Source organism: Acomys russatus, chromosome 19 (assembly GCF_903995435.1).
Source record: "Acomys russatus chromosome 19, mAcoRus1.1, whole genome shotgun sequence".
NCBI classification, from domain to species: domain Eukaryota; kingdom Metazoa; phylum Chordata; class Mammalia; order Rodentia; family Muridae; genus Acomys; species Acomys russatus.
The window spans coordinates 23,680,517-23,696,473 of NC_067155.1; the positions used below are offsets into that span (position 1 = coordinate 23,680,517).

The following is a 15,957-nucleotide window of genomic DNA, read 5'->3' on the forward strand; positions in this document are numbered from 1 at the left end:
TTAGTTTCCATTTCCCCTCCTTATAATTCCTATTTCTTTGGCGGAGTACAGATATGTTGGCTCCCCAGTCCACTTCATGGTCACTGTAGCTTGTAGCTTGTAGCTTGTACTCTGAAAATTATTTCACGCTGATGGAACCAGGAAGGTACTGCATAACTCAAAGAAACCGTGGTCAGCTTGGCTCAGTGCTTAAACTAAGAACCCTGAGAGACTTGGGCACTAACTGCTGAAGTATCAAAGCTCTCCCTGTCAGAGTGGGCATGGCGAGCGATGGGGAGAGCCGGGAAACAGGAGGACTATAGCACAGTCCCTAACTTTGGGGTGAGAGGGAAAGACCTGGGGCGGGCTGTCTTGCTGTGCTAGGGTGTAGGGAGGAGTCGGGGGAGGGAGGGAAGGAGAGAGGGAGGACACAGCAGGAAAGCGGAGAGGGGGGCAGCGGAGCGCAGAGGCCGCCTGGCAGGGCGCCTGGCGGGCGCACCGGGTCCCGCGTGGCCGAGCGTCCCAGCACTCCCGGTGGCGTGAGTGGCGGCGGCCAGGTTCTTCCGCGCCATGAGGACGCGTCTGAGATGAGCAGTCCACGCAGAGCAGTGCACAAGCCGCTCCGGAGGTCGCTGAGCGAGCAGCTGCGGAACTCCACCGCCAGAGCCTGGGATCTGCTGTGGAGGAACGTCCGCGAGCGGCGGCTGGCAGGTCGGTCTTGTGGGTCCCTGGGTGCGGGTTTGGACCAGCCAGGTCGGGCACCGTGCCTGACAGCTGGGCTGTGCGCGGACAGCAGGTTCCTCCTCCGCTCGGCGCAGAGGTAGCTGGTGGCTGTGTCCCAGCTTGGCGTTTCCACGTGGCTTATCCCCTGAGTACCGGCAAGGGCGGCGAGACCTGGCAAGAGTGTACGGTAGTGGCGGAGAGACCAGAACTTTGGAGGTAGACAGGTGAATAGTTGGTGAAGGCAAACAGCTGCCTGCCACGCCATGCCTTTGGGATTCAGTGTATTCATACTGGGAACTTCTAGAGAAAGACTTAGCAAGGGGGAGAGGCTGTGCTTATTCCTAGCCAATGGGTCCTTAAGAGGCCACACCAAGCCCTTGGATTGTGGCCTCAGGTGTGTATCAGTTCTACAGGGACCCATCATCTCCTGGTGGGGCCACAAGCACAGTGAGTGCTTGTCTGGGCTCCCCTGCCCTGTAGTCGCTGCATTACACCTGTCCAGTAAGACAAAGTCACTGATTCCACCGCCAGGCTCAGGGGCAGAGGCCTCCTTTGCCCGGTGGGGGCTGTGGGAAGATGCTTCAGGAATTATGCGGTGCGATTGGAAAGGTTTCTGAGATAATCTTGACTTGTCTTCGCCTGTAGTAGGCATCCACTGGAGTGGAAGAGAATTCTAGAAAGGAAGGTATAAAGCTTGGTAGAAGGAAAAGATGCTGCAGGTGAAACAGATTTGACCTTTGGACACCTCTTTTCTGCTGTTTAACTTGCGGAATGGGTCTGCCGCTAGTGTTCTGCTCTCAGAACCAGGCTGCCACATCCCCCCCCCCCACTCCCGCCATTCCCCCTCACAACCCGCCCCCAGCTAGTCTGCCCTCAGAGCCAGGCCACCACAGGCACACCTTCTCTTGTACCTGAAAGCCTCCTGCGTCAGATGCTCGCCCCCGCAGCCCCGGTCACTTTGAGCAAAATGCCCTTATCAAACTAAGTCACAAGAAGGCATCTTGAACGATTCCGACACTCGGTGTAGAAAGGTTTAAATGTTTACTCATATTTTCTGTCCAGTACAGTGGCTTCGTTTAGTAAACACCCAAGAAATAAACAGACTTTTCAGTCGGGGACCCAGAAATAAATTGTGGTCACCGGGTAGTTTTGACTGCTGATTTTTAAAGACCTGTAGACACATGGCAGACCCTAGTGAGTAACAGTTAATAATACAACCCACCGGACCCGAGTGCATCTTGTTTTCATATTGTGTTAGACAACCCGTGGAATGATGGATGGTGTCAGGAAACTTCTGTGAGCCAGTGAGCTTGCTGCTTCCTAGTTTCTGAAGCTGTGCGCAATTGACTCTTTGATAGCATCTGTTGTTTAGCTCTGTGGAGTTTGTTAAGTCCGTGGCTCTAGGGACCAAGAAGGCTCTGCAGGAGAGTTGCCAAGGCTGTTAAGTTTTTGTAGCTGAGACTAACCATGACTACAACTTGTCCAAAGGGAAAGCTTGGAAGACACAGTTTTGTAAAGACTTCAAAGAGCCTGTCCACACACATCTTAGACGTTGCGGTTAAAGGCAGGCAGAGATTTTTAAGACCACGAATTTAAAGTTAGATATTAAGGCTAAAAGTAACACCAGAATGCTAAGTGTAAGAGTTCAGTCAGAGCAGCGCAATTAATTTATAAAATATTAGTATGAGGTTTTAAAATGCTTAGTAAGTACTAATATCTGCTTGCGCATAATCTTCTTACCATTCTGTGAACAGCAAATGCCAGAAGATTATTCAGCTAGGACCAAGCAATTCCCTGTAAACAGTGGACTTCAACTCCTGCTTCTCTGAGCTGTTGGGCTGCTTGGCACAAAACCAGGCCAAACCATGAAGGAGCTTTTAGATGCAAATCGATTGCCCTGGGTTTTCTTGCTAAAGTAGCTAAAATATGGAACTTTGGCCACAAGACACTGAAATACTTCAGTTATTAATGTTGGCATCAGTTCCGGGGGAATGTGCTTTCCACTGGTGAAAGTCATCTTTACAAGGCTCAGTTCATGGTTTTAGAATGGCTGACCAGAGGGATGTCCCCCAGAGAGCATCTACCCCCGGGAGGGACACCAGGAGGGACACTGGGACCTCAGTCTTGCTTGTTTGCAATTTGATCTTGCTTTCTTTCTTTTCTTTTCTATGAAAAGTTTTGCACCGGCTTTTCTTTAGCTTGTTAGGCATTTCTCCTCCAACCTAGTGGACTGGTGCTGAGGGAACTTTGTAGCAAGACTTGTGTTGGTAGGCCAGGGTGCTCTGAATCTGAAGGTACTGGGATCTAAGGAAACCCGTTTTCTTTTTCTTTTTCTTTCTTTATTTCTTTCTTTTTTTTTTTTTTTTCCCGAGACAGGGTCTCTTTGTATTAGCCTTGGTTGTCCAGGCTGGCCTCGAACTCACGGTGATCCACCTGCCTCTGCCTCCCAAGTGCTGGGATTAAAGGCGTGCACCACCATGCCCAGCTAGGAAACCCATTTTCTACTTCTGCGTTCTTCACAAAATGTTGTCCTGTCAACTCAACAGACAAGCAAAAAAGAAATACAACTGAATGAAAAAGAGAAATAAAAGGAGGGCATGACTGCTTCTAAGGGGTTGAGGTTCTTATTATAGACATTAAGGAAGAGTCCAGAATGAACAGGACCAGCTGGCTGAACAGGGTCACATGGGGAGAAGAGGAGAGGGGAGAGGCAGAAGCCAAGAGACCAAGAGAAGAAAGGATCAAGTACCCAAAATGTCTGGGGTTTTACAGAAATCAGAGAAACTAAGGGAAGGGAAACCCATCCAGCCCCTGGAGAACTTTAGGATAGGGATCAGGTTTGCCAGCCAGGAGGAGGACCCTGTAACAGGTAGGGACACAAGGATGCTGGGAGAAGCTGGTGGCCAGCATCAGCTTTGATATGTTAATAGGCCCCTCAGCCATTTGTTGAGTTTGAGACCTAATACAATACAGTATAAGCATAGCAAAGCCTGAGGGTCTCTGTGCCCTGTGATCATACTTAATGAGAAAAACACATTTCTTAACATAGGTCACAGTGATGTAGATGAAGCAAGTAATGAGAGGCCCAGAGCACTACTACCAGGGAGTTCCTTCCGGGGCTTGCCAGTTCTGTGGCCAGTAACAGCTGACGGAGCTCCCACTAGACAGGCGCGTTTACCAATGCATGCTTCCTCTCCACCAGAGTTCCAATTTCCACGGGACCAGCAAGAGTTCTCATCTGTCACGTCCATGTTCGTTAGTAGTAATTGTTTATTTCCCAAAAGACGAAGTTGGTGTATTCAAAGCAGGATTCAAATTCAGATAATGCTAGAGGGCATCTGTGCCCATGTCCTTGGCTTTTAGAAAATATGGGGACTGGCTGAGACATTATGTTCCTGCAGTTGGACTTAAAAGCCTTAACAAAAACTTCTCTCCAGGACAAGCCAGGCTAACCCTCTGCACCTAACCAAGCTCATTCTCAAATCATTCCACAGCGATGGCTGGTGTATTAGCTTATAGAGGCTTAAAACAAATCAATAGTCATACAGTTTGCTTGTTGGGGCTCGTAGGTGTTCACCCCGCCCATCACCAGACCTAAGGCAGCTGTAAACTCTAAATGAACTACCATTTCTTCCAGGTAGGTGAGTGACAGGGCCTTTGGGTCCCCAAGCTCTCCCATTAGCCATTGCGGATGACTGGTGATGCCTCATCTCTGTGCCCAGAGCCTCATTAAGTTCTTTAAGGCAAAGCACACCCACTGCCCTCTGGCATTCCGCAGCGCTTTGAGCTACTTTTCAAATGTTAATGATTGAGGAAAATCCCAGTGATTTTTCCCAAGGCTTCCTTCTCCTTCATACCAAAAGTCCACCAGTGTGTTTGAGTCCCTCACATTTGTTCGAATGACAATATTTAGGGAGCTTGTGTGTTAATCGATACCAAGTCTTTTGTGTTTTGTTTTTTTGTTTTTCTAATAGCCTCATGTTAAATCATTTCTCCGAGGAAGTTAAACTGCTGCCAAGAATATACTAACTTAAAACACTAAAAAGTTTCAGCTGTGTTACAAACCTTAAGTCCACCAGGTTTCAGTGGGTTCTTGTTAAGACAGGTTCCTCGAGTCTCAAAGTCAAGAGCAGTGTTCTGTCGTGATATGATGTAAACAGAGATTGGGACTTCAGTGCAAAGCCGGATGGAGAATAAAGCACGGCCCATTAAACGTCCCTTATTAAAATCTAACTGCATGCCATGACGTCACAAGGACCGGATGGCCCTAGCCGATTCTTTTCATGGTCTGCTATCTTTCCAGACTCTCACTCCAGCATGAAGAGTTGGCATGCTGCTCTCACGAGGTTTTGTCATTGCTGTCACTGCTTAATCTTGACACAAAAACATGTAAGTCAAATGACAAAATCCAAAAAGGGCTTATCAGCTAGAGCACAGCCCTCAACCTCCACCGCAGCCTTTCAGAGCATCAGTACCCAAACCCCTCCCCGGCACCCTGTTTCAGATGTGGGACCGTGTGCAGCTGGGGGTGAGAACCACTGATTTATGTTAAGTTCCCCACAATAATTAATGTACTGCGGTTCAAAATGAGCAGACTGAATCTAAAACTTAAAATCTGAAATGCTCCAACCTCCGAATTAAAAAAAAAGAAAAAAAGAAAGTGTTGATAGGAGGCCATAGGTAGAACATGCCACCTGTCCTCACACGATGCATGGCAGTCAAATGTGTGTACCTTACAACTTCCTCAGCATCCCTAAGGTACAGAAGATTCCGGGCTCTTTTAGCTGTGAGATACAGACTTTTATCAAGCATGAAAGTATTAAACATTTAGTATAAAATTCTATTTAGGCGACACATATAACATGCATATGGAGCATGAGAAACTTCTTTTATGTTTAGATTCGAGTTCCATCCGTAAGATGTTTATATGTAAATATATTTCAAAATCTGAAAAAAAAAAAAAAAAAAAAAAAACCACTGCATGCATTTTGGCCAAAAGATACTCAAACTCCACTGCAAGCACAAAAGCAAAGTTTTGCTTAAGTGAAATGAGAATGAGTTCATCCTATTATAGAGCTAGAGCAAGCAGAGAAGTCAGCAGCGGCTGCGCAATAGTGATAAAAAAGAAGAAAGAGGAGGCGGACGGAGGAGGAGAGGAAGAGAAGAAGAAGAAAAAGGAGGAGGAGGAGGAAGAAGAAGAAGAAGAAGAAAGTGAGAAGAAATGATGTCATCCACATTGCCAGGATCAAGTTATAGGCTTAGGGTGGGCTTGCTATGGGGGAAACTTGGATTTGCATCTAAAATGGACCTTATGAAGAGAAAAAGGAGTAGTTGCTACCAACAGTGGAACAGCTAAGACACAAACCAGGTAGGAATGAAGATGATGGTGGTGGAAAAGGATGGATGGAGAGGTGGTAGAAAGGGACATAGGTGAGGTGCCTCAGAGGTGGAGACACCATTGTTGACCAACTTGTTGCTGGAAACAAGGAAGTGAGGACCTGTAGGGTTGGGTAGGAAAAGGTAATGGGGGGAGATGCTTCTGGCTGAGACAGGACCACTGCCAGGTTTGCATGAACGCAGGAAGAACAAAAAGCTCTCTGCCATGAACTTCAGAGTTCTGCCACATGAACTCTGAAGTGCCTATTAGACATGCAAAAGCCAGAATTGGGTTGCAAATCCAGCTTTGAGATGAAAAGCAAAGCTAAAGAAATAGAGTTTATAATTTACTCATCATAACCAGCCTGCAATAGCACCTTCAAAGTATTGGAAGTAAGCCTTGCTTTGTGATTGAGTTGTGTGGGTACAATACCACATATTAGAGTAGACATATATCTAATGTGTGTGAAGAATAACCTTACATTTGAATTCTATGATCTATACCAATGTATCTAAAGTTAAACTTATTTTGCATCTATATACATAATCCATAGCAGTGAATTAAAAATAACATTGTAACAATTAAGGAATTAAGATGCAGAGTAGATTCATTAATCTTTTTTTTTTTTTTTTTTTTTTTTTTTTTTTTTTTTTGTCCTACCATCCCTATATATTTCTATATTCCCCCTTCTTTCTTTTCAACCCCTATCTCCAAACCTAAGAATGGGAGATAAAAGAGCAGAGAGACATCCCTGAGACCAACCTTGTTTTCTCTCTAAATCATGGTCATAGCAATTACCTGTCTACTTTTGTCACAAGAATATACATCCTACGTATAACAGATAGATATGATTCTATAGAAAGATAAGGTAAAATAGTTGGATAAGGTCTTCAAAAACCCCAGAGACCTACAGAATATGGCATTTAAAGACATTTTTATTATTTCAAAGATACATTTACAATGAGACAAGTTAACTCCTGGCAACACCCAGCCTACCTCAAAGAAGATAATAAGCATCAAAGAGCCTCCTTATGGAGATGGCTTCAAATGTGGCAAACAAGCCACTGGGAAAAATGCCTTCATTTCTACCACAGACAGAATTCTGCCTAAAAATGGGCAATTTTGCAAGCAGACAGTCAATGACCAAACTCTGCCAAGACAAAGTAAGCAACTCCTCAATAGTTCTTGCCCCACAAATATGTCTGTAGGATATATTGAACCAGAAGGCTGAAGATGATGCTCCAATGCTACAGAGAATTTTGGGTGACTGTTTAAACAGCAAATTGTCTCTGTCATCTTCTCATTTGGGAAGCTGCTAACCTGTATTCCCTATATACTCAGGTAATTAATTTTATTCCTTATCAAGTGTCTGATGGGGTTGAAAACCAGATAGTTTAGTTTTACAACTAAGCTTAGTTGTTTAGGGGTTAAGACATTTTTAGTCTTAAGTATACAGAGATGAAATATGATACATATTGATTTACATTCAGAATTTTAGACTCACCAAGATAAGAAAGATGTTTTCTTCAAGATTGCCAATACAAATAGCCAAAACACTATCTATGTAACATTTATATAATTCCTGATTGTTTTGTGGTTCTTCTTGCTGTAGGTAGTTTATTGTATATATGTGTGATAATATTAATATATATGTAAAAAATTAATAAAGAAATTAAAATTTTTAATAAAAGAAATAGGTTTAAAGTTATCAACATCTCACTACTCCAGAAGCCTGTGGAACTGGGCAGGGCTGCTTAGAAAGTGAATATTAATAAGGAGAGGGGCCATTCTAGGACTTTCCTTATTTAGAACAGAGCAATTAGATATGAATATACATGAGCAATACATTCTTAGGGGCACTACTAAAACATTAGCAATCTTGTCCCAACTTCTTCATTCCTTCAGTAAGATGTTCATACTATAATGAATAACCTTTTATGGAAGATATAATCATATGACACTATAATTGTTGATAAATTTAAAAATAATATAGTCCTTTTAGTTGGGTGTGGTGGCGCACGCCTTTAATCCCAGCACTTGGAAGGCAGAGACAGGTGGATCGCTGTGAGTTCGAGGCCAGCCTGGACTACAAAGTGAGTCCAGGACAGCCAAGGCTACACAGAGAAACCCTGTCTCGGGCAAAAAAAATAAAAAATAAAAAAATAAAAATATATATATATATATATATATATATATATATATATATATATATATATTACATAATAAAATAAAACATTTTAAGCAATATTTTTTAAATTATCAAGAGGAGTCAGGTGTGGTGGCACACACCTTTAACTCAAACACTTAGAAGGCAGAGGCAGGGAATATCAGAATTTGAGGCTAGCCTGGTCAACAAAGCAAGTTCCAGGACAGCCAGGGCTACCCAGAGAAACCCTATCTTGAGAAACATATGTGTATGTGTGTGTGTGTGTGTGTGTGTGTGTGTGTGTGTTTATATGTATGCATTTATTATACCTAATACATATTATATAATTATAAATATTAATCTCTTTATATGTCATATATTTATAGATATATAGATGTAGATATCTGAGGAGGAATGAATTCTTTTTTTTTTTTTAGTTAGAATCAGAATTTTATTACAGTACATACACTTCCTGACCTAGCATCAATATACATATTTTAAAGAGACCCTGCAGATAATGACACATGACAATGGAGGAATGAATTCTTAAGCTCTCCCCCATCCTACACTTATAAATTAGAAAAATATAGTAATGAAATAACAAGAGGTCTTAGCACCAAGCCTTCTCTCCTCGCTGTAATTTGTAGGGTCCCTGTGTAAAACAGGATGAGAGTCTTATGCCAGATAGGAATAGTGTAATCAAAGCTCAGTTGGGATGATCCTATATATTGACTTTTTCCAATTCTGCATTCAATAACTGACATTGCCAGTTATACTTTACCCACAGAGATGTTGGTAGAGACAAAATGTCTCGAAGGAAAACAGGTAACCAACAGCCTAAAGTTCTGTTTTCAAGATTAGCTTAACTGGGCAGGCATGGGGGTGCATGCCTTTAATCCCAGCACTCGGGAGGCAGAGGCAGGCGGATCTCTGTGAGTTCATGGCCAGCCTGGTCTACAAAGGGAGTCCAGGACAGCCAAGGCTACGCAGAGAAATCTCGAAAAACGAAAAACAAACAAACAAACAAAAAGATTAGCTTCACCTTGGCCTAGCTTGACTGCAATGCTTAGGCGAGCCCTTGGGGTGAACAGTGTCCTGCAATAGCCACAGAGAAACAGCCATGCTTGTTGCTGGTCATGTCTGAAAGTCCTCCAGAAAACCATCCCACACGCCCTGTGGTGTGCATGTGTGTGAACGGTCAACGATCTGTAGCCTCAGAACACGTTCTCTCCTCTGTTGTGCTTTTTAAATTTTTATGTTAAACATGATATGCTTATCGAGAAAACTTTGCCCAGTGACCTTGCGGTTTTTCTGGAGAGTCGTGCACAAGGATACTCTGTCCTTGTGCAAATGTATGTACGGTATCACAAGGGCTGGAGAGACGGCCCAGGCCTTAAAGGCAAGGCTCACAACCCACATGTATGCTATTACAAAATGAAAATAGAAGTGGCATGGACGGCATCACAACATTCCTGAGGCTTTCAGCCAGCCAGTGGAGCTGAAGGGCAAACATCTGTGTCACTTCTGCCGTCAGCCAATAAGTATGTATTGAGCATGACATCCTCGTCAAAGCACACGGGGACAGACTTACAGGATATGAACCTTACTCTACAGTTGCTCTCCTGCAAAGCCTGTGCACTTTATTCTGCTGCTCAAGTCACTTACCTCATGTTTTGGCCCGAAGTGGAGTGAGCATCCAGAAATGGCGAAGGGTAGTATGGCGCTTGCAACAACTGCTCAGTATAGCGTCTGCAGACACCATGCTGAATGGCTCACACTCTCGGGCCAGATCTCTCCTTAGTCACATTTTTAGCAACAGTATGGTTCTATGCTGAGATTAATGTCCACAATAGGTTATGTTATCTATATTACATCACAGCATATGAGGTGTTTTTGAACGTTTCTTTCTTTAAATGAATAAAAACAGCTTAGAGCACTGGTTCTCAACCTGTGGGTCTAATAACTCTTTCACAGTGGTTGTCTAAGACCATTGGGATTCTAACAGTAAAATTACAGTTATGAAATAGCAACAAAAATAATTTTATGGTTGAGGGGTCACCACCTGAGGAATTAAAGGGCTGCCACATGAGGAAGGCTGACAACCATCCATCTTGGGGAACCCCTACAAATGAGCGCGTTCTGTAACAGTTGCACCACATTGGAGAGTCCTAGTACTTACTCCTCAGTCTCCCTCTGGATAAAGTAGAAAACTTTCAGATGCCTTGAGAGTGTTTTTCTGTGAAAATTCAAATTTTGTTTTTTGGAACAGCCACCTCAAAATGCAAATGTACGGTCTCACTTGGAAACTATAGCAAGGCTAAATTATACCCTAATCTCTCATGAGGATGTACGGGTCATCATAATAACCATGAAGATGAAGCTGCAATGCCTCCCTCCCTTCCCTAACATGAACGATATTCATTACAGTGATCTTGGAAAGCACTGACAAACATCATACCTTTCCTAGCCACAACGAGCTATCTTTCTTCCTGGCCTTGGGATCTATGGCAAGAGATATTCTGTCAGTGGCAAGAGAACAGTACAAACACTGTAGAAAAAGAGGAATAGAGTGAAAATACATTTAGAGAGAAGCGTTTGGTATTTCAAGTAGGTCTTACAGGCTGTCTTATTCTTTCTGAAGAAAAAAAAAAAAAAAACTCTTGGATTTCTAGCTCTTAAAAAACAAACAATAGTGATGCGAGAACCCGACTTTCAATTCTCCAGAGCTGAGTCACAGCGATGGAAGAGGGACAGGAGCTGTCTGGGACATCCCACACCAAGGTACAGCTGTATAGGATGTGTGAAATCATCACTATTCAGTTACCAGGCCGTAGGACGATTTGTCATAACCATGCCTGTAGTACTGGGAGCGGTGTTTGGTGTCCCAATATATGCTTTTCCCCTCTTGGATCATAAAATGATGGAATGCGGTGTGGAGCAGTTGATGGTATTGGTGTGTGACAGATCCTGGGCAACAACATCCTGTTCTTCTAGCAGCTGGTGGAGCTAAGATGACCTGAGTTTGAATTTTCTCCTTCTCTGTCTCCTTTTCCTTCTTCTCTTCCTCCTCCTCCCCTCCTCCTCTTTTTACTCATTCTTTGGGAGTTTCACATCATGCACCCCAATTCCACTCATCTCCCCAGCCCCTGGTACCTTGCAACTTCCCCCCAAAATAAAACACACACGCGCGCGCATGCGACAAAAGACAAAAAACGAAGCATAGAAAACATCTCGTTGTGGAAGCTGCAGTGTGTCTGAATTTGAATCTTAACTCTGCTAATAAGGTGTAGGTTTGGGGTCAAGTCACCTCAGTGGTCTTAAGTTTCCTTGTTGTCAAAAGGGTGGCTAAGCAAAGTACACACTTCTGCATTGTTAGGAGAATTAAGTTATCTACAAAAAGAAAAAAGTCCATTCCATGTCTGTCCCTCAGTAGATAATACATAAGTGCTAATTTAAGGAAAAACATTATCTGAGGTATAAAGTGCCAGAGACATAAGATCTTGATGATAACAAGATTCTTTTAGCAGTAACTGTCAGGCACCTTCCAGGTCAGTTCGATGCTGGATTCATCTGCTAGTTCCTGTATGTTTGAGTCTCTCAAGGGCCAGTGGTTAGGACCTTAGTCTTCCTTTCCTTATCCTGACAAAGACTCAAATAGTTAAATGCTAAATATGTTGTCAGTGTGGATGGCAGCATCCTAATCAGACCCATTTGTATTTTAACATCCATTGATTGTGTGAGTATTTTATCTTTTCGAGTCATGATCAATTAGAATTGTCTGTAGAACTTACTATTGACTTTGGAAGTATACAGCCAAGAATCAGGCACATGCCCTTGGCTTAAGTGGAATTTGATGAAAATCTGATTAAAATGAGAGAGATGTTGAGCTAGTTAACCTCTAAGGTCCCATTTTAGCTTCTCAGTGAAACTGTGTAATTAGGCTAAAGAGCTAAATAAGCATCCTATTTTTGTTTAATCCCCCTGCTGTGTGGATTCTGGGCGATGGTCTGAGATATGAGAGAGGCAAGGAGGCTGGAGGACAGCTCGGGCTGTCCATGAAATCCATCGTAGGCAGTTCTTGGTCTCTTAGTATATTGCAGCATGATCTCACAACAGGTACCTTCTAGAATGGGAACTCTGTCTGCCAAAATCAGAGAAAAAAATGAGGAGACAATATGGCAGGGCCTCGGGCTTGAAAACACCCCTAAAACCTGTACAAGTGGACAACAAGGCTCACAGGCCAAGGCACCTGCTGCAAGTCTGAGGATCTGGGTTCAATCCCCGGGACCTCCATGGCGGAAGGAGAGAACCCACTCTTGACAATTATTCTATGCACGCCCCCCACCCCACCCCTGACACACACATGCACCCACGGGCCCTGCATGGCGGTCATGCTGGGCTGCTTGGTCTCAGGGGCAGGTAAGCTTCCTATACAGAAATCTGTTATCCTACCCCCTCCCCCAGCACACACACAGTCCCTGCCCCTTGCTTCTGGTGTTCACATTTTGAAACTCTTAAAAAAAAAAAAATAACTCAGCTCCGTTTTAACTTTGCACGAGGCCTTACGTGATAAGTAGTTGTGGACTTAGTGGAACACTGGCCCTTACAGAATGAGGAAGCTTTGCTTTGTAAGTTCATTTTCCAAAGACTGTTCCTTTTCAGTGTTGCTGAGTCTAGCATTGCCCTTGACTGTCACAGACCTAAAATGACTATAATTTATTTATTACATACATTGAAGCTAATATTTTAATGTCTATATTTAAAGCATTTCAGGAAATTGGGACAAAGCACAACCTTTGGCATTTTACACCTCCAGATATGTGTTTTGAATCTTCTTAATTAAGCTGCTTCTTGATGAAATATTTAGTTATTTTTACAATGTCCATAACAAATTAATTCATTAAATCATTTCTATTTATACCACTGACGCTATTTCCTGTGCTGTGGTCACCTGTGGTGCTTACCCAGAAAAGAAAATTAGCAATAAAAATAAAGCCTCTCATTTATCACCAGGGATTTTCTGACTCTGTCTGCCAACAACTTAATTTTGTCATAATGCCCGTCTGTCTTAGAAAGAGTGTCCATGCAGATAGACTCTGATCTTACACGTTGCATACGTTAACACTTTCCTTTACCAATGGCAGCTGTACCTAGAACTACTTGTTTGCCAGTATAAAAAAAAAAAAAAAAAGGTGATTATTTCTGTACAATTAGGAAAATAAGAGCTTGGGGATGAAGAGATGACTAAAGAAAGAGTGGGTAAGAGCACTGGCTACTTTTGCAGAGGACTGGGTTCAGTTCCCAGCACTCACACGGCGGCTCACAACTATCTGTAACTCCAGTTCCAGTAGATCTGATGCCCTCTTCTGTGTTTGCTGGTTTCTGCATGCACATGGTACAAGTACATACAAGCAGGCAAAACACTCATTTACATAAAATAAAAAATAAACACATCTTTAAGAAATAAGAGTGCAGGGGGCTGGAGAGATGGCTCAGTGGTTAAGAGCACCGACTGCTCTCCCAAAGGTCCTGAGTTCAATTCCCAGCAAACCACATGGTGGTTCACAATTATCTGTAATGTGATCTGATCCTCATTCCTGGCATACAGGTGTACATGCAGGCAGAACATTGTATACATAGTAATAAAAAATAAATCTTAAAAAAAAATCCAAGTGCTCTCTGACATATTTCAAAAAAAGAAAGAAAGAAAGAAGAGTGCAGCTGGGCATGGTGGTGCACGCCTTTAATCCCAGCACTTCGGAGGCAGAGGCAGGTGGATCACTGTGAGTTCGAGGCCAGCCTGGTCTACAGAGTGTGTCCAGGACAGCCAAGGCTACACAAAGAAACCCTGTCTCAAAAAACCAAAACAAAAAAAACAAGAAAAAAGAAAAGAAAAGAAAGAAAGAAAAAGAAAGAAAAAAGAAGAAAGAAAAGAAAAAAGAAAGAAAGAAAGAAAAGAAAAAGAAAAAGAAAGAAAGAAAAGAAAAAGAAAAAAGAAAGAAAGAAGAGTGCTTTGTTTGTTCTTGGCCCGGATCACCTAAGATCCTCTGACTATTCACACACACCGACATCACATCACAGGTGGCCTGCGGGACTATAGGATCCTGGCTGGCCCTCAGGTGGGCACAGTGGTGACCCATGAAGGGAAGCTAGTGACAGTGGCTTTGTGTACCTGCTTCTGACCACAAGGGCAATATGAGGTGTGTGGCTGCTTCCCAGAACATCCATAACAAGTTTTATATTCCAGATGGCATGTACTAAGTCTGTAGTAACTGAAATGGTCATAGCACTGTTGTCAGTGTTTAGAGCGTAAGCCACAGGACCACTGGCAGAAGGTCTCCTGGATCAGCGCTTGGATCCATCCATCTCCAGCTTAGTTCCAGGGAATGCAAAAGATAGGCCCCGTGTTCTCATCCCAAGATGCGTTACTGGTATCATTCCAGTAACAGCTACCCTGCAGTGTGCCCTACTGAATGCCAGACACTATGCCTAACATTACCCTTCCTTTCTTATTTTATGCCCAGACATCCTGGTAGGATGTTCCTACATAGAGACTTTTGCTGCCTTTTCAAAAACGACGTTTTCACAGGCTGAGGGATACTATTTCCACCAAGAAAATGCAACCTCTGGGCATGAATATGATCTGGGTTTTGTTTTGTTTTGTTTTGTTTTTGTTTGTTTGTTTTTTGTTTTCTTGAGACAGGGTTTCTCTGGAACTTACTCTGTAGACTAGGCTGCCCTGGAACTCAGAGATCCACCCGCCTCTTCCTCCTGAGGATGAAAGGCGTGCACCACCACGGCCCAGAGGTAAATACAATCTAACTTGATGGGATGAGCTTTACTGAAGTTACTTTTCGGAGTATAGGTGAGATGTTGCTTAGAGGAACATCAACGACGTAAAGGCATGCCCACCTCAGCATGAATAATGGTTCATAAAACCCAGAAGCAGCTCAACAGCTTGATGAACATATTTTTCAGGCATCTAGGGGTATCTGAGCTCCTTATAAGCAGCTGATCTTCTGGTTTCCAGGTAGCTTGGCTCCCCTGAGACACTCTTTCAAGAGCCTTTACTACATATATAAGGTAGGATAGGAAGGGTCCTAGAAAATCTGGTCAGTTTCAGGGACTTCCTGAAGCTTTTGTGTTGTTTACTTCGCCTGACAGAATACTTCACCTTGCTTTAGAACATCCTGTTCCTTAGGAGCTTTGCCTTGAATATGGAGTTTTGTCTTTAGAGGAAATTGTTACACATCAGGTGGAGGTGAAGAAAATGGACAAGCCATAGTTGACATTTAACTAAATTTCTTATTAATCCTCTGTCTAAAATGCAAACGTTCCTTGGGAGCCATTTTCTGGTATGATAAAGGAACTAGAGAAAGCAACATGGCTTAAAGAAAAAATTTCCAAAATCATAACTGTATTCTCAGGATATTACCAAGGTTCTCATTCCCTTAATTTATTCAGCAAATTAGCACCCAGCAGAGAAACATTGCCCCAGCTTATGGCCACTCAGTATTAAGCACAACAGACAAAATCGGTGCCTTCGCATGGCTTCCGTTTGACTGGCTGAGATCGAAAACAATAAGCACATTGTGTGAACATTATAAATATCACGAAGAACACGAAATGTCAAGGAACTGGAGACCGGAGGGGCGCTGGTTTGGATGTGAGGGCTGGGATTCCTGGTATCTTGGGCAGTTTGCGTGGATAAACAGAACCATAGACTGGGTAT

General features: G+C 43.2%; 1 protein-coding gene across 2 annotated transcripts in view; it reads left to right on the forward strand.

Moving 5' to 3' along the window:
* The first annotated feature begins 475 nt into the window (after window positions 1-475).
* The window catches only part of Stard13 (StAR related lipid transfer domain containing 13), a 213,665-nt gene continuing 198,183 nt past the window's right edge, over window positions 476-15,957 (forward strand). The window contains exon 1 of one of the 2 annotated variants that reach the window (XM_051162822.1): window positions 476-690. In XM_051162822.1, the coding sequence (XP_051018779.1) occupies window positions 567-690 (124 nt within the window). In that variant the 5' untranslated portion in view covers window positions 476-566. The remainder of the gene's footprint in view (window positions 691-15,957) is intronic. The other variant, XM_051162824.1, reaches the window with a different exon arrangement.